This window comes from Salvelinus fontinalis, chromosome 39 (genome assembly GCF_029448725.1).
Source record: "Salvelinus fontinalis isolate EN_2023a chromosome 39, ASM2944872v1, whole genome shotgun sequence".
Taxonomy (NCBI): Eukaryota; Metazoa; Chordata; class Actinopteri; order Salmoniformes; family Salmonidae; genus Salvelinus; species Salvelinus fontinalis.
The window spans coordinates 942,990-961,197 of NC_074703.1; the positions used below are offsets into that span (position 1 = coordinate 942,990).

The 18,208-nt window shown below is 48.4% G+C and overlaps 1 protein-coding gene across 9 annotated transcripts in view; it reads left to right on the forward strand.

The window, feature by feature from the left end:
* The window catches only part of ptpro (protein tyrosine phosphatase receptor type O), a 176,247-nt gene that overhangs the window by 131,305 nt on the left and 26,734 nt on the right, over window positions 1–18,208 (forward strand). For all 9 annotated transcript variants that reach the window (XM_055905713.1, XM_055905714.1, XM_055905711.1 and 6 more), the window contains 4 exons: window positions 3,168–3,236; window positions 10,141–10,224; window positions 13,691–13,726; window positions 15,884–15,965. In XM_055905713.1, the coding sequence (XP_055761688.1) occupies window positions 3,168–3,236; window positions 10,141–10,224; window positions 13,691–13,726; window positions 15,884–15,965 (271 nt within the window). The remainder of the gene's footprint in view (window positions 1–3,167; window positions 3,237–10,140; window positions 10,225–13,690; window positions 13,727–15,883; window positions 15,966–18,208) is intronic.

An 18,208-nucleotide genomic window follows, 5' to 3' on the forward strand; every position in this document is an offset into this window, starting at 1 on the left:
CAGGACCACTGGCTTCTCTCTCCCCCCTGACTACCAGGACCACTGGCTCCTCCCCCCCCTGACTACCAGGACCACTGGCTCCTCTCTCCCCTGACTACCAGGACCACTGGCTCCTCTCCCCCCTGACTACCAGGACCACTGGCTTCTCTCTCCCCTGACTACCAGGACCACTGGCTCCTCTCTCCCCTGACTACCAGGACCACTGGCTCCTCTCCCCCCTGACTACCAGGACCACTGGCTTCTCTCTCCCCCCTGACTACCAGGACCACTGGCTCCTCTCTCCCCTGACCACCAGGACCACTGGCTCCTCTCTCACCCCTGACTACCAGGACCACTGGCTCCTCCCCCCCTGACTACCAGGACCACTGGCTCCTCCCCCCCTGACTACCAGGACCACTGCCCCCCCCCTGACTACCATGACCACTGGCTCCTCTCCCCCCTGACTACCAGGACCACTGGCTCCTCTCCCCCCTGACTACCAGGACCACTGGCTCCTCTCCCCCCTGACTACCATTACCACTGGCTCCTCCCCCCCTGAGTACCAGGACCACTGGCTCCTCCTCTCCCCCCTGACTACCAGGACCACTGGCTCCTCCCCCCCTGACTACCAGGACCACTGGCTCCTCCTCTCCCCCCTGACTACCAGGACCACTGGCTCCTCCCCCCCCTGACTACCATGACCACTGGCTCCTCCCCCCCTGACTACCAGGACCACTAGCTCCTCTCCCCCCTGACTACCAGGACCACTGGCTCCTCTCTCCCCCCTGACTACCAGGACCACTGGCTCCCCCCCCCCCCCCTGACTACCATGACAACTGGCTCCTCTCTCCCCCCTGACTACCAGGACCACTGGCTCCTCTCCCCCCTGACTACCAGGACCACTGGCTCCTCTCCCCCCTGACTACCAGGACCACTGGCTCCTCCTCTCTCCCCCCTGACTACCAGGACCACTGGCTCCTCCTCTCTCTCCCCTGACTACCAGGACCACTGGCTCCTCCTCTCTCTCCCCTGACTACCAGGACCACTGGCTCCTCTCCCCCCTGACTACCAGGACCACTGGCTCCTCTCCCCCCTGACTACCAGGACCACTGGCTCCTCCCCCCCCCCTGACTACCAGGACCACTGGCTCCTCTCCCCCCTGACTACCAGGACCACTGGCTCCTCCTCTCTCCCCTGACTACCATGACCACTGGCTCCTCCTCTCTCCCCTGACTACCAGGACCACTGGCTCCTCCCCCCCTGACTACCATGACCACTGGCTCTCCCCCCCTGACTACCAGGACCACTGGCTCCTCTCTCCCCCCCTGACTACCAGGACCACTGGCTCCTCCCCCCCTGACTACCATGACCACTGGCTCCTCCTCTCTCCCCTGACTACCAGGACCACTGGCTCCTCTCCCCCCTGACTACCAGGACCACTGGCTCCTCTCTCCCCCCCTGACTACCAGGACCACTGGCTCCTCCCCCCCTGACTACCATGACCACTGGCTCCTCCTCTCTCCCCTGACTACCATGACCACTGGCTCCTCTCCCCCCTGACTACCAGGACTACTGGCTCCTCTCTCCCCCCCTGACTACCAGGACCACTGGCTCCTCCCCCCCTGACTACCAGGACCACTGGCTCCTCCCCCCCCTGACTACCATGACCACTGGCTCCTCCTCCCCCCCTGACTACCATGACCACTGGCTTCTCTCTCCCCCCTGACTACCAGGACCACTGGCTCCTCTCCCCCCTGACTACCAGGACCACTGGCTCCTCCCCCCCCTGACTACCAGGACCACTGGCTCCTCCTCTCCCCCCCTGACTACCAGGACCACTGGCTCCTCCCCCCCCCCTGACTACCAGGACCACTGGCTCCTCTCTCCCCCCTGACTACCAGGACCACTGGCTCCTCTCCCCCCTGACTACCAGGACCACTGGCTCCTCCCCCCCCTGACTACCAGGACCACTGGCTCCTCCCCCCCCTGACTACCAGGACCACTGGCTCCTCCTCTCTCCCCCTGACTACCAGGACCACTGGCTCCTCTCCCCCCTGACTACCAGGACCACTGGCTCCTCCCGCCCCTGACTACCAGGACCACTGGCTCCTCCTCTCCCCCCCTGACTACCAGGACCACTGGCTCCTCTCTCCCCCCTGACTACCAGGACCACTGGCTCCTCTCTCCCCCCTGACTACCAGGACCACTGGCTCCTCCTCTCTCCCCTGACTACCAGGACCACTGGCTCCTCCCCCCCTGACTACCAGGACCACTGGCTCCTCCCCCCCTGACTACCAGGACCACTGGCTCTCCCCCCCTGACTACCAGGACCACTGGCTCCTCTCTCCCCCCCTGACTACCATGACCACTGGCTCCTCCTCTCTCCCCCCCTGACTACCATGACCACTGGCTCCTCCTCTCTCCCCCCCTGACTACCAGGACCACTGGCTCCTCTCTCCCCCCCTGACTACCAGGACCACTGGCTCCTCCTCTCTCCCCCCCTGACTACCAGGACCACTGGCTCCTCTCCCCCCTGACTACCATGACAAGTTGCTCCTCTCTCCCCCCTGACTACCAGGACCACTGGCTTCTCTCTCCCCCCTGACTACCAGGACCACTGGTGTTCAATGTAGATCAGGTCATTACCCACAGAGCCTTTGGTTAGATCTGTCCAGTGTAGATCATGTCATTACCCACAGAGCCCCAGGTTAGATCTGTCCAGTGTAGTTCAGGTCATTACCCACAGAGCCCCAGGTTAGATCTGTCCAGTGTAGATCAGGTCATTACCCACAGAGCCTCAGGTTAGATCTGTCCAGTGTAGATCATGTCATTACCCACAGAGCCCCAGGTTAGATCTGTCCAGTGTAGTTCAGGTCATTACCCACAGAGCCCCAGGTTAGATCTGTCCAGTGTAGATCAGGTCATTACCCACAGAGCCTCAGGTTAGATCTGTCCAGTGTAGATCAGGTCATTACCCACAGAGCCCCAGGTTAGATGTAGATCAGGGCATTACCTACAGAGCCTGGCAATAGATAGAATACAAGTATTTTGGTTAAAGCATTTTCAATTCCTCTTTTTTGTCTTCATAATCAAAACGTTTTACTTCCTCTTTGTATTGTTTCAGTCATCATGTGTGTAATACAGGAAGTTATTTCTGTGTTTGTAGCCGTCTGCTTTCTTTCTTCCAGGGAGTGCGGAGCAGAAACATTCGTCAACTTTGCTTCGTTTGAGAGAGACGGCAAACTGCCCTACAACTGGTAGGAATTACCCCGTCTCTACCCTGAACCAGAAACCCTGTCTCTACCCTGAACCAGAAACCCCGCCTCTACCCTGAACCAGAAACCCCGTCTCTACCCTGAACCAGAAACCCCGTCTCTACCCTGAACCAGAAACCCCGTCTCTACCCTGAACCAGAAACCCCGTCTCTACCCTGAACCAGAAACCCTGCCTCTACCCTGAACCAGAAACCCCGTCTCTACCCTGAACCAGAAACCCCGTCTTTACCCTGAACCAGAAACCCCGTCTCTACCCTGAACCAGAAACCCCGTCTTTACCCTGAACCAGAAACCCCGTCTTTACCCTGAACCAGAAACCCCGTCTCTACCCTGAACCAGAAACCCCAAACAACAAGTCTGCTGTCCTCAGTCGACCAGACTATCTGAATGTTCTGATCCATTCATCTAATCCAACTACCAGACCAGGGAGAGAGAGAGACTACAAGTCTGTTTAACACTGGTTAGAGTCAGTAGGAATAACCTCTAATCCAACTATCAGACCAGGGAGAGAGAGAGTACAACGCTGTTTAACACTGGCTAGAGTCAGTAGGAATAACCTCTAATCCAACTACCAGACCAGGGAGAGAGGCTACAACGCTGTTTAACACTGGCTAGAGTCAGTAGGAATAACCTCTAATCCAACTATCAGACCAGGGAGAGAGACTACAAGTCTGTTTAACACTGGTTAGAGTCAGTAGGAATAACCTCTAATCCAACTATCAGACCAGGGAGAGAGAGAGAGAGTACAACTCTGTTTAACACTGGTTAGAGTTAGTAGGAATAACCTCTAATCCAACTACCAGACCAGGGAGAGAGAGAGAGACTACAACTCTGTTTAACACTGGTTAGAGTTAGTAGGAATAACCTCTAATCCAACTACCAGACCAGGGAGAGAGGCTATAACTCTGTTTAACACTGGTTAGAGTCAGTAGGAATAACCTCTAATCCAACTACCAGACCAGAGAGAGAGGCTACAACTCTGTTTAACACTGGTTAGAGTCAGTAGGAATAACCTCTAATCCAACTATCAGACCAGGGAGAGAGAGAGAGAGTACAACTCGGTTTAACACTGGTTAGAGTCAGTAGGAATAACCTCTAATCCAACTACCAGACCAGGGAGAGAGAGAGTACAACTCTGTTTAACACTGGTTAGAGTTAGTAGGAATAACCTCTAATCCAACTACCATACCAGGGAGAGAGAGAGAGACTACAACTCTGTTTAACACTGGTTAGAGTCAGTAGGAATAACCTCTAATCCAACTATCAGACCAGGGAGAGAGAGAGAGACTACAACTCGGTTTAACACTGGTTAGAGTCAGTAGGAATAACCTCTAATCCAACTACCAGACCAGGGAGAGAGAGGCTACAACTCTGTTTAACACTGGTTAGAGTTAGTAGGAATAACCTCTAATCCAACTACCAGACCAGGGAGAGAGAGAGACTACAACGCTGTTTAACACTGGTTAGAGTTAGTAGGAATAACCTCTAATCCAACTACCAGACCAGGGAGAGAGAGAGAGACTACAACTCTGTTTAACACTGGTTAGAGTCAGTAGGAATAACCTCTAATCCAACTATCAGACCAGAGAGAGAGAGAGAGAGTACAACTCTGTTTAACACTGGTTAGAGTCAGTAGGAATAACCTCTAATCCAACTACCAGACCAGGGAGAGAGAGAGAGACTACAACTCTGTTAAACACTGGTTAGAGTTAGTAGGAATAACCTCTAATCCAACTACCAGACCAGGGAGAGAGAGACTACAACTCTGTTTAACACTGGCTAGAGTTAGTAGGAATAACCTCTAATCCAACTACCAGACCAGGGAGAGAGAGACTACAACGCTGTTTAACACTGGTTAGAGTTAGTAGGAATAACCTCTAATCCAACTACCAGACCAGGGAGAGAGAGAGAGACTACAACTCTGTTTAACACTGGTTAGAGTCAGTAGGAATAACCTCTAATCCAACTATCAGACCAGAGAGAGAGAGAGAGAGTACAACTCTGTTTAACACTGGTTAGAGTCAGTAGGAATAACCTCTAATCCAACTACCAGACCAGGGAGAGAGAGACTACAACTCTGTTAAACACTGGTTAGAGTCAGTAGGAATAACCTCTAATCCAACTATCAGACCAGGGAGAGAGAGAGACTACAACTCTGTTTAACACTGGTTAGAGTCAGTAGGAATAACCTCTAATCCAACTACCAGACCAGGGAGAGAGGCTACAACTCAGTTTAACACTGTTTAGAGTCAGTAGGAATAACCTCTAATCCAACTATCAGAGCAGGGAGAGAGAGAGAGACTACAACTCTGTTTAACACTGGTTAGAGTTAGTAGGAATAACCTCTAATCCAACTATCAGACCAGAGAGAGAGAGAGAGTACAACTCTGTTTAACACTGGTTAGAGTTAGTAGGAATAACCTTTAATCCAACTATCAGACCAGGGAGAGAGAGAGAGACTACAACTCTGTTTAACACTGGTTAGAGTTAGTAGGAATAACCTCTAATCCAACTATCAGACCAGGGAGAGAGAGAGAGACTACAACGCTGTTTAACACTGGTTAGAGTCAGTAGGAATAACCTCTAATCCAACTATCAGACCAGGGAGAGAGGCTACAACGCTGTTTAACACTGGTTAGAGTTAGTAGGAATAACCTCTAATCCAACTACCAGACCAGGGAGAGAGAGAGAGACTACAACGCTGTTTAACACTGGTTAGAGTCAGTAGGAATAACCTCTAATCCAACTACCAGACCAGGGAGAGAGGCTACAACTCTGTTTAACACTGGTTAGAGTTAGTAGGAATAACCTCTAATCCAACTACCAGACCAGGGAGAGAGGCTACAACTCTGTTTAACACTGGTTAGAGTTAGTAGGAATAACCTCTAATCCAACTACCAGACCAGGGAGAGAGGCTACAACTCAGTTTAACACTGGTTAGAGTCAGTAGGAATAACCTCTAATCCAACTATCAGACCAGAGAGAGAGACTACAACGCTGTTTAACACTGGTTAGAGTCAGTAGGAATAACCTCTAATCCAACTACCAGACCAGGGAGAGAGGCTACAACGCTGTTTAACACTGGTTAGAGTCAGTAGGAATAACCTCTAATCCAACTACCAGACCAGGGAGAGAGAGAGAGACTACAACTCTGTTTAACACTGGTTAGAATCAGTAGGAATAACCTCTAATCCAACTACCAGACCAGGGAGAGAGAGAGAGACTACAACTCTGTTTAACACTGGTTAGAGTCAGTAGGAATAACCTCTAATCCAACTACCAGACCAGGGAGAGAGAGAGAGACTACAACTCTGTTTAACACTGGTTAGAGTCAGTAGGAATAACCTCTAATCCAACTATCAGACCAGAGAGAGAGGCTACAACGCTGTTTAACACTGGTTAGAGTTAGTAGGAATAACCTCTAATCCAACTACCAGACCAGGGAGAGAGAGAGAGACTACAACTCTGTTTAACACTGGTTAGAGTCAGTAGGAATATAGTTTTGATGACACTGTAGTAAATCTGATCTCAGGGGAACAGAGTGCGAAGGGAGAGGCCAGCATTGCTTCCTCTGTAGGGGAAAGGGGAAGACATGATTTGGGTTGGAGCTTTTGGCTCCTATTGTACACGTTTACTATTTAATGGAACATTTCAACTATGAACAAACCCTTCAACAATTGGGACTCTGTACCTTTAATCAAGAGATGGTTGTTGAACAGTCAGTTATGTCCAGTAGACGATGCCCTTCTGAAGGTGTAGATAACAGACTAATGATTCTGGATGATTAATATAAGAGTTTAAAGACGGTCTGTTACGGCAGGCCTTCATCCTAAACACACACCTCCCATCACTAGGCCACATCTCCCATCACTAGGCCACACCTCCCATCACTAGGCCACACCTCCCATCACTAGGCCACACCTCCCATCACTAGCCACACCTCCCATCACTAGGCCACACCTCCCATCACTAGGCCACACCTCCCATCACTAGGCCACACCTCCCATCACTAGGCCACACCTCCCATCACTAGGCCACACCTCCCATCACTAGCCACACCTCCCATCACTCGGCCACACCTCCCATCACTAGGCCACACCTCCCATCACTAGGCCACACCTCCCACCACTAGGCCACACCTCCCACCACTAGGCCACACCTCCCATCACTAGGCCACACCTCCCATCACTAGGCCACACCTCCCATCACTAGGCCACACCTCCCATCACTAGGCCACACCTCCCATCACTAGGCCACACCTCCCATCACTAGGCCACACCTCCCATCACTAGGCCACACCTCCCATCACTAGGCCACACCTCATCAGTGTGTAGTGTTAACGTGAAACATCTCTTCAGCTCATCAGTCGTGTGGCTGATCCAGTCTTGCACAGCTTGTGTTTTCTATCTGCATGATGATGATGAACGGCTAGCTAGGTGGTAGTTCTGTTAGCGTCAACAACTTCTTTACATTACAAGGAATGTTGTTGTGGAAGAACCCGTCGTTGTTGGCCTTGGGAATAGGACCGTTTGTTTGATGTGTATTGAGTTACGTGGAATGGATCCTCACCATGGGGTACTGTACAGCCAAACAGCTGTTACACATCAACATTGGGCCCTATGCACACTGGGCCCTATGCACACTGGGCCCTATGCACACTGGGCCCTATGCACACTGGGCCCTATGCACACTGAGTCCTACTGAGGAGCTGTTAGATATCAACATTGGGCCCTATGCACACTGATTCCTACTACTGAGAAGCTGTTAGATATCAACATTGGGCCCTATGCACACTGAGTCCTTCTACTGAGGAGCTGTTAGATATCAACATTGGGCCCTATGCACACTGAGTCCTTCTACTGAGGAGCTGTTAGATATCAACATTGGGCCCTATGCACACTGAGTCCTTCTACTGAGGAGCTGTTAGATATCAACATTGGGCCCTATGCACACTGAGTCCTACTGAGGAGCTGTTATATATCAACATTGGGCCCTATGCACACTGAGTCCTTCTACTGAGGAGCTGTTATATATCAACATTGGGCCCTATGCACACTGAGTCCTTCTACTGAGGAGCTGTTAGATATCAACATTGGGCCCTATGCACACTGAGTCCTTCTACTGAGGAGCTGTTAGATATCAACATTGGGCCCTATGCACACTGAGTCCTTCTACTGAGGAGCTGTTAGATATCAACATTGGGCCTTATGCACACTGAGTCCTACTGAGGAGCTGTTAGATATCAACATTGGGCCCTATGCACACTGAGTCCTACTACTGAGGAGCTGTTAGATATCAACATTGGGCCCTATGCACACTGAGTCCTACTACTGAGGAGCTGTTAGATATCAACATTGGGCCTATGCACACTGAGTCCTATTGAGGAGCTGTTAGATATCAACAATGGGCCCTATGCACACTGAGTCCTTCTACTGAGGAGCTGTTAGATATCAACATTGGGCCCTATGCACACTGAGTCCTACTGAGGAGCTGTTAGATATCAACATTGGGCCCTATGCACACTGAGTCCTTCTACTGAGGAGCTGTTAGATATCAACATTGGGCCCTATGCACACTGAGTCCTACTGAGGAGCTGTTAGATATCAACATTGGGCCCTATGCACACTGAGTCCTTCTACTGAGGAGCTGTTAGATATCAACATTGGGCCCTATGCACACTGAGTCCTTCTACTGAGGAGCTGTTAGATATCAACATTGGGCCCTATGCACACTGAGTCCTTCTACTGAGGAGCTGTTAGATATCAACATTGGGCCCTATGCACACTGAGTCCTTCTACTGAGGAGCTGTTAGATATCAACATTGGGCCTTATGCACACTGAGTCCTACTGAGGAGCTGTTAGATATCAACATTGGGCCCTATGCACACTGAGTCCTTCTACTGAGGAGCTGTTAGATATCAACATTGGGCCTATGCACACTGAGTCCTATTGAGGAGCTGTTAGATATTAACAATGGGCCCTATGCACACCGAGTCCTTCTACTGAGGAGCTGTTAGATATCAACATTGGGCCCTATGCACACTGAGTCCTACTGAGGAGCTGTTAGATATCAACATTGGGCCCTATGCACACTGAGTCCTACTGAGGAGCTGTTATATATCAACATTGGGCCCTATGCACACTGAGTCCTTCTACTGAGGAGCTGTTAGATATCAACATTGGGCCCTATGCACACTGAGTCCTTCTACTGAGGAGCTGTTAGATATCAACATTGGGCCCTATGCACACCGAGTCCTTCTACTGAGGAGCTGTTAGATATCAACATTGGGCCCTATGCACACTGAGTCCTACTGAGGAGCTGTTAGATATCAACATTGGGCCCTATGCACACTGAGTCCTTCTACTGAGGAGCTGTTAGATATTAACAATGGGCCCTATGCACACTGAGTCCTTCTACTGAGGAGCTGTTAGATATCAACATTGGGCCCTATGCACACTGAGTCCTTCTACTGAGGAGCTGTTAGATATCAACATTGGGCCCTATGCACACTGAGTCCTACTACTGAGGAGCTGTTAGTGGACTGATCAAGAGAACACAGTCATTGATGTCTCCTCTGTGAACCAACAGAAGGCTCTTATTGTCTTGACCAGAGAGTTAAAGACAGGTCACTATAGAAGGCCTTTTAAACAGGCTCAGACTACATTAACAATGTTGACCTCTGACTAACTATTCTACCCTACCTCTCTGCCATGTTACTAATGGTGTCTGTTCTGTCCCCACCTGTCTGTCTGTCTGTCTGTCTGTCTGTCTGTCTGTCTGTCTGTCTGTCTGTCTGTTCTGACCCAACCTGTCTGTCTGTCTGTGTCTGTCTGTTCTGACCCAACCTGTCTGTCTGTCTGTGTCTGTCTGTTCCTCACCCTTCAGGCGAAGGAGCCTCTTTGCCTTCCTCACCCTCCTGCCATCCTGCCTTTGGACTGACTATCTTTTGGCTTTTTATATTAATCCTTGGTAAGTAACTGTTCTGGGGCCTGTGTTAGAAAGGCTGTCCCCTCTGCCTCCTTGGTAAGTAACTGTTCTGGGGCCTGTTAGAAAGGCTGTCCCCTCTGCCTCCTTGCTAAGTAACTGTTCTGGGGCCTGTGTTAGAAATGCTGTCCCCTCTGCCTCCTTGGTAAGTAACTGTTCTGGGGCCTGTTAGAAAGGCTGTCCCCTCTGCCTCCTTGGTAAGTAACTGTTCTGGGGCCTGTGTTAGAAATGCTGTCCCCTCTGCCTCCTTGGTAAGTAACTGTTCTGGGGCCTGTGTTAGAAAGGCTGTCCCCTCTGCCTCCTTGGTAAGTAACTGTTCTGGGGCCTGTTAGAAAGGCTGTCCCCTCTGCCTCCTTGGTAAGTAACTGTTCTGGGGCCTGTGTTAGAAAGGCTGTCCCCTCTGCCTCCTTGGTAAGTAACTGTTCTGGAGCCTGTGTTAGACAGGCTGTCCCCTCTGCCTCCTTGGTAAGTAACTGTTCTGGGGCCTGTGTTAGACAGGCTGTCCCCTCTGCCTCCTTGGTAAGTAACTGTTCTGGGGGTCTGTGTTAGAAATGCTGTCCCCTCTGCCTCCTTGGTAAGTAACTGTTCTGGGGCCTGTGTTAGAAATGCTGTCCCCTCTGCCTCCTTGGTAAGTAACTGTTCTGGGGCCTGTTAGAAAGGCTGTCCCCTCTGCCTCCTTGGTAAGTAACTGTTCTGGGGCCTGTGTTAGAAATGCTGTCCCCTCTGCCTCCTTGGTAAGTAACTGTTCTGGGGCCTGTTAGAAAGGCTGTCCCCTCTGCCTCCTTGGTAAGTAACTGTTCTGGGGCCTGTGTTAGAAATGCTGTCCCCTCTGCCTCCTTGGTAAGTAACTGTTCTGGGGCCTGTGTTAGAAAGGCTGTCCCCTCTGCCTCCTTGGTAAGTAACTGTTCTGGGGCCTGTTAGAAAGGCTGTCCCCTCTGCCTCCTTGGTAAGTAACTGTTCTGGGGCCTGTTAGACAGGCTGTCCTCTCTGCCTCCTTGGTAAGTAACTGTTCTGGGGCCTGTTAGACAGGCTGTCCTCTCTGCCTCCTTGGTAAGTAACTGTTCTGGGGCCTGTTAGAAAGGCTGTCCCCTCTGCCTCCTTGGTAAGTAACTGTTCTGGGGCCAGTTAGAAAGGCTGTCCCCTCTGCCTCCTTGGTAAGTAACTGTTCTGGAGCCTGTGTTAGACAGGCTGTCCCCTCTGCCTCCTTGGTAAGTAACTGTTCTGGGGCCTGTGTTAGACAGGCTGTCCCCTCTGCCTCCTTGGTAAGTAACTGTTCTGGGGCCTGTGTTAGAAAGGCTGTCCCCTCTGCCTCCTTGGTAAGTAACTGTTCTGGGGCCTGTTAGACAGGCTGTCCCCTCTGCCTCCTTGGTATATAACTGTTCTGGGGCCTGTGTTAGACAGGCTGTCCCCTCTGCCTCCTTGGTAAGTAACTGTTCTGGGGCCTGTTAGACAGGCTGTCCCCTCTGCCTCCTTGCTCCTTGCTGCCTCCTTGCTGTCTGCACGCTGTCTGCTTGCTGTCTGCTTGCTGTCTGCACGCTGTCTGCTTGCTGTCTGCTTGCTGTCTGCTTGCTGTCTGCACGCTGTCTGCACGCTGTCTGCTTGCTGTCTGCTTGCTGTCTGCACGCTGTCTGCACGCTGTCTGCACGCTGTCTGCTTGCTGTCTGCTTGCTGTCTGCTTGCTGTCTGCTTGCTGTCTGCTTGCTGTCTGCTTGCTGTCTGCTTGCTCTCTGCACGCTGTCTGCACGCTGTCTGCTTGCTGTCTGCTTGCTGTCTGCACGCTGTCTGCTTGCTGTCTGCACGCTGTCTGCTTGCTGTCTGCACGCTGTCTGCACGCTGTCTGCTTGCTGTCTGCACGCTGTCTGCTTGCTGTCTGCACGCTGTCTGCTTGCTGTCTGCTTGCTGTCTGCTTGCTCTCTGCTTGCTGTCTGCTTGCTGTCTGCACGCTGTCTGCACGCTGTCTGCTTGCTGTCTGCTTGCTGTCTGCTTGCTGTCTGCTTGCTGTCTGCTCGCTGTCTGCTTGCTGTCTGCACGCTGTCTGCTTGCTGTCTGCTTGCTGTCTGCTCGCTGTCTGCTTGCTGTCTGCACGCTGTCTGCTTGCTGTCTGCACGCTGTCTGCTTGCTGTCTGCTTGCTGTCTGCACGCTGTCAACTGGTTCTGTAGGTTGGGTGATGTGGGTCCAGTGGTAGAGGGATGGTTCTGCCAACTGGTTCTGTAGGTTGGGTGGTGATGTGGGTCCAGTGGTAGAGGGATGGTTCTGTCAACTGGTTCTGTAGGTTGGGTGATGTGGGTCCAGTGGTAGAGGGATGGTTCTGACAACTGGTTCTGTAGGTTGGGTGATGATGTGGGTCCAGTGGTAGAGGGATGGTTCTGACAACTGGTTCTGTAGGTTGGGTGGTGATGTGGGTCCAGTGGTAGAGGGATGGTTCTGACAACTGGTTCTGTAGGTTGGGTGATGATGTGGGTCCAGTGGTAGGGGGATGGTTCTGACAACTGGTTCTGTAGGTTGGGTGATGTGGGTCCAGTGGTATAGGGATGGTTCTGACAACTGGTTCTGTAGGTTGGGTGGTGATGTGGGTCCAGTGGATAGAGGGATGATTCTGACAACTGGTTCTGTAGGTTGGGTGGTGATGTGGGTCCAGTGGTAGAGGGATGGTTCTTCCAACTGGTTCTGTAGGTTGGGTGGTGATGTGGGTCCAGTGGTAGAGGGATGATTCTGACAACTGGTTCTGTAGGTTGGGTGGTGATGTGGGTCCAGTGGTAGAGGGATGATTCTGACAACTGGTTCTGTAGGTTGGGTGGTGATGTGGGTCCAGTGGTAGAGGGATGGTTCTGCCAAACTGGTTCTGTAGGTTGGGTGGTGATGTGGGTCCAGTGGTAGAGGGATGGTTCTGCCAACTGGTTCTGTAGGTTGGGTGATGTGGGTCCAGTGGTAGAGGGATGGTTCTGACAACTGGTTCTGTAGGTTGGGTGGTGATGTGGGTCCAGTGGTAGAGGGATGGTTCTGCCAACTGGTTCTGTAGGTTGGGTGGTGATGTGGGTCCAGTAGTAGAGGGATGGTTCTGACAACTGGTTCTGTAGGTTGGGTGGTGATGTGGGTCCAGTGAATAGAGGGATGGTTCTGCCAACTGGTTCTGTAGGTTGGGTGGCGATGTGGGTCCAGTGGTAGAGGGATGGTTCTGACAACTGGTTCTGTAGGTTGGGTGGTGATGTGGGTCCAGTGGTAGAGGGATGGTTCTGACAACTGGTTCTGTAGGTTGGGTGGTGATGTGGGTCCAGTGGTAGAGGGATGGTTCTGACAACTGGTTCTGTAGGTTATCCTCTATTGTCTAGAATGACAACAGTGATTTAATGGGATGTTGGATCCCTTCTGTTGGGAACTAAATGTCTGATTGTATATACAAGATGGTGGAACACCAAACGATCAGGGATTTCCTCCGTCTGTGTTTTATAGGAGCAAGACTGCGTTAAAGAAACGGAAGCTAACCAGGTAACACTGAAAGGATGTGTGTTGGCTGCAGTGTGTGCTTGTGAGGAAATATGTTAATCTGTGTGTGAACTGTGCTAATCTGTGTGTGTTAATCTGTGTGTGAACTGTGTTAATCTATGTGTGTTAATCTCTGTGTGTGTGTTAATCTGTGTGTGTGAAGTGTGTTAATCTCTGTGTGAACTGTGTTAATCTGTGTGTGTTAATCTCTGTGTGTGTGTTAATCTGTGTGTGTTAATCTCTGTGTGAACTGTGTTAATCTATGTGTGTTAATCTCTGTGTGTGTGTTAATCTGTGTGTGTGAAGTGTGTTAATCTCTGTGTGTGTGTTAATCTGTGTGTGTGTTAATATGTGTGTGTGAGTGAAATGTGTTAGTCTCTGTGTGTGAAGTGTGTTAATCTGTGTGTGTTAATCTGTGTGTGTTAATCTGTGTGTGTGTGTGTGTTAATCTGTGCGCGAAGTGTGTGTGTGTGTGTTAATCTGTGTGTTAATCTGTGTGTGTGTGAAGTGTGTTAATCTGTGTGTGTGAGTGAAATGTGTTAATCTCTGTGTGTGAAGTGTGTTAATCTGTGTGTGTTAATCTCTGTGTGTGTGTTAATCTGTGCGCGAAGTGTGTGTGTGTGTGTGTGTGTTAATCTGTGTGTTAATGTGTGTGTGTGTGTGTGTGAAGTGTGTTAATCTGTGTGTGTGAGTGAAATGTGTTAATCGCTGTGTGTGAAGTGTGTTAATCTGTGTGCGAAGTGTGTGTGTGTGTTAATCTGTGTGTGTGTTAATCTGTGTGTGTGTGTTAATCTGTGTGTGTGTGTGTGTGTGTGTGTGTGTGTGTGTGTGTGTGTGTGTGTGTGTGTGTGTGTGTGTTAATATGTGTGAAGTATAGATGACTGTTCTGTGTGTTGTGTTTCAGCCCTGTCCAGCTAGATGACTGTTCTCTGTGTGTTGTGTTTCAGCCCTGTCCAGCTGGATGACTGTTTTGTGTGTTGTGTTTCAGCCCTGTCCAGCTGGATGACTGTTCTGTGTGTGTTGTGTTTCAGCCCTGTCCAGCAGGATGACTGTTCTGTGTGTGTTGTGTTTCAGCCCTGTCCAGCTGGATGACTGTTCTGTGTGTGTTGTGTTTCAGCCCTATCCAGCAGGATGACTGTTCTGTGTGTGTTGTGTTTCAGCCCTGTCCAGCTGGATGACTGTTCTGTGTGTGTTGTGTTTCAGCCCTGTCCAGCAGGATGACTGTTCTGTGTGTGTTGTGTTTCAGCCCTGTCCAGCTGGATGACTGTTCTGTGTGTTGTGTTTCAGCCCTGTCCAGCTGGATGACTGTTCTGTGTGTGTGTTTCAGCCCTGTCCAGCTAGATGACTGTTCTGTGTGTTGTGTTTCAGCCCTGTCCAGCTAGATTACTGTTCTGTGTGTGTTGTGTTTCAGCCCTGTCCAGCTGGATGACTGTTCTGTGTGTTGTATTTCAGCCCTGTCCAGCTGGATGACTGTTCTGTGTGTGTGTTTCAGCCCTGTCCAGCTAGATGACTGTTCTGTGTGTTGTGTTTCAGCCCTGTCCAGCTAGATGACTGTTCTGTGTGTGTTGTGTTTCAGCCCTGTCCAGCTGGATGACTGTTCTGTGTGTTGTGTTTCAGCCCTGTCCAGCTGGATGACTGTTCTGTGTGTGTTGTGTTTCAGCCCTGTCCAGCTGGTTGACTGTTCTGTGTGTTGTGTTTCAGCCCTGTCCAGCTGGATGACTGTTCTGTGTGTTGTGTTTCAGCCCTGTCCAGCTGGATGACTGTTCTGTGTGTTGTGTTTCAGCCCTGTCCAGCTGGATGACTGTTCTGTGTGTGTTGTGTTTCAGCCCTGTCCAGCAGGATGACTGTTCTGTGTGTGTTGTGTTTCAGCCCTGTCCAGCTGGTTGACTGTTCTGTGTGTTGTGTTTCAGCCCTGTCCAGCTGGATGACTGTTCTGTGTGTTGTGTTTCAGCCCTGTTCAGCTGGATGACTGTTCTGTGTGTGTTGTGTTTCAGCCCTGTCCAGCTGGATGACTGTTCTGTGTGTTGTGTTTCAGCCCTGTCCAGTTGGATGACTGTTCTGTGTGTTGTGTTTTAGCCCTGTCCAGCTAGATGACTGTTCTGTGTGTGTTGTGTTTCAGCCCTGTCCAGCTGGATGACTGTTCTGTGTGTTGTGTTTCAGCCCTGTCCAGCTAGATGACTTTGATGCGTACCTCAAAGACATGAGCAAAGACTCCGCCTACAAGTTCTCTCTGCAGTTTGAGGTAGTATTTTGATGACCTAATGATCCTAATGATCAGATATATGATCCTGTTATACCTGGATTAGATATATGATCATGTTATACCTGGATTAGATATATGATCATGTTATACCTGGATTAGATATATGATCCTGTTATACCTGGATTAGATATATGATCATGTTATACCTGGATTAGATATATGATCATGTTATACCTGGATTAGATATATGATCCTGTTATACCTGGATTAGATATATGATCCTGTTATACCTGGATTAGATATATGATCATGTTATACCTGGATTAGATATATGATCATGTTATACCTGGATCAGATATATGATCCTGTTATACCTGGATTAGATATATGATCCTGTTATACCTGGATTAGATATATGATCCTGTTATACCTGGATCAGATATATGATCATGTTATACCTGGATCAGATATATGATCCTGTTATACCTGGATTAGATATATGATCATGTTATACCTGGATTAGATATATGATCATGTTATACCTGGATTAGATATATGATCATGTTATACCTGGATCATGTTATACCTGGATCACGTTATACCTGGATCATGTTATACCTGGATTAGATATATGATCATGTTATACCTGGATCAGATATATGATCATGTTATACCTGGATTAGATATTTGATCCTGTTATACCTGGATCAGATATATGATCATGTTATACCTGGATCAGATATATGATCATGTTATACCTGGATTAGATATATGATCATGTTATACCTGGATTAGATATATGATCCTGTTATACCTGGATCATGTTATACCTGGATTAGATATATGATCATGTTATACCTGGATTAGATATACGATCCTGTTATACCTGGATCATGTTATACCTGGATCAGATATATGATCATGTTATACCTGGATCAGATATATGATCATGTTATACCTGGATCATGTTATACTTGGATTAGATATATGATCATGTTATACCTGGATTAGATATATGATCCTGTTATACCTGGATTAGATATATGATCATGTTATACCTGGATTAGATATATGATCCTGTTATACCTGGATCATGTTATATCTGGATTAGATATATGATCATGTTATACCTGGATTAGATATATGATCATGTTATACCTGGATTAGATATATGATCCTGTTATACTTGGATTAGATATATGATCTTGTTATGCCTGGATTAGATATATGATCATGTTATACTTGGATTAGATATATGATCATGTTATACCTGGATTAGATATATGATCATGTTATACCTGGATTAGATATATGATCATGTTATACCTGGATTAGATATATGTACCTGTTATACCTGGATCATGTTATACCTGGATTAGATATATGATCATGTTATACCTGGATCAGACATATGATCATGTTATACCTGGATTAGATATATGATCATGTTATACCTGGATTAGATATATGATCATGTTATACCTGGATTAGATATATGATCATGTTATACCTGGATTAGATATATGATCATGTTATACCTGGATTAGATATATGATCATGTTATACCTGGATCAGATATATGATCATGTTATACCTGGATCATGTTATATCTGGATTAGATATATGATCATGTTATACCTGGATTAGATATATGATCATGTTATACCTGGATTAGATATATGATCCTGTTATACTTGGATTAGATATATGATCTTGTTATACCTGGATTAGATATATGATCATGTTATACCTGGATTAGATATATGATCATGTTATACCTGGATCATGTTATACCTGGATTAGATATATGATCATGTTATACCTGGATTAGATATATGATCCTGTTATACCTGGATTAGATATATGATCATGTTATACCTGGATCAGATATATGATCATGTTATATCTGGATTAGATATATGATCATGTTATACCTGGATCAGATATATGATCATGTTATACCTGGATTAGATATATGATCATGTTATACCTGGATTAGATATATGATCCTGTTATACCTGGATTAGATATATGATCATGTTATACCTGGATTAGATATATGATCCTGTTATATCTGGATTAGATATATGATCATGTTATACCTGGATCAGATATATGGTCATATTATACCTGGATTAGATATATGATCCTGTTATACCTGGATCATGTTATACCTGGATTAGATATATGATCATGTTATACCTGGATTAGATATACGATCCTGTTATACCTGGATCATGTTATACCTGGATCAGATATATGATCATGTTATACCTGGATCA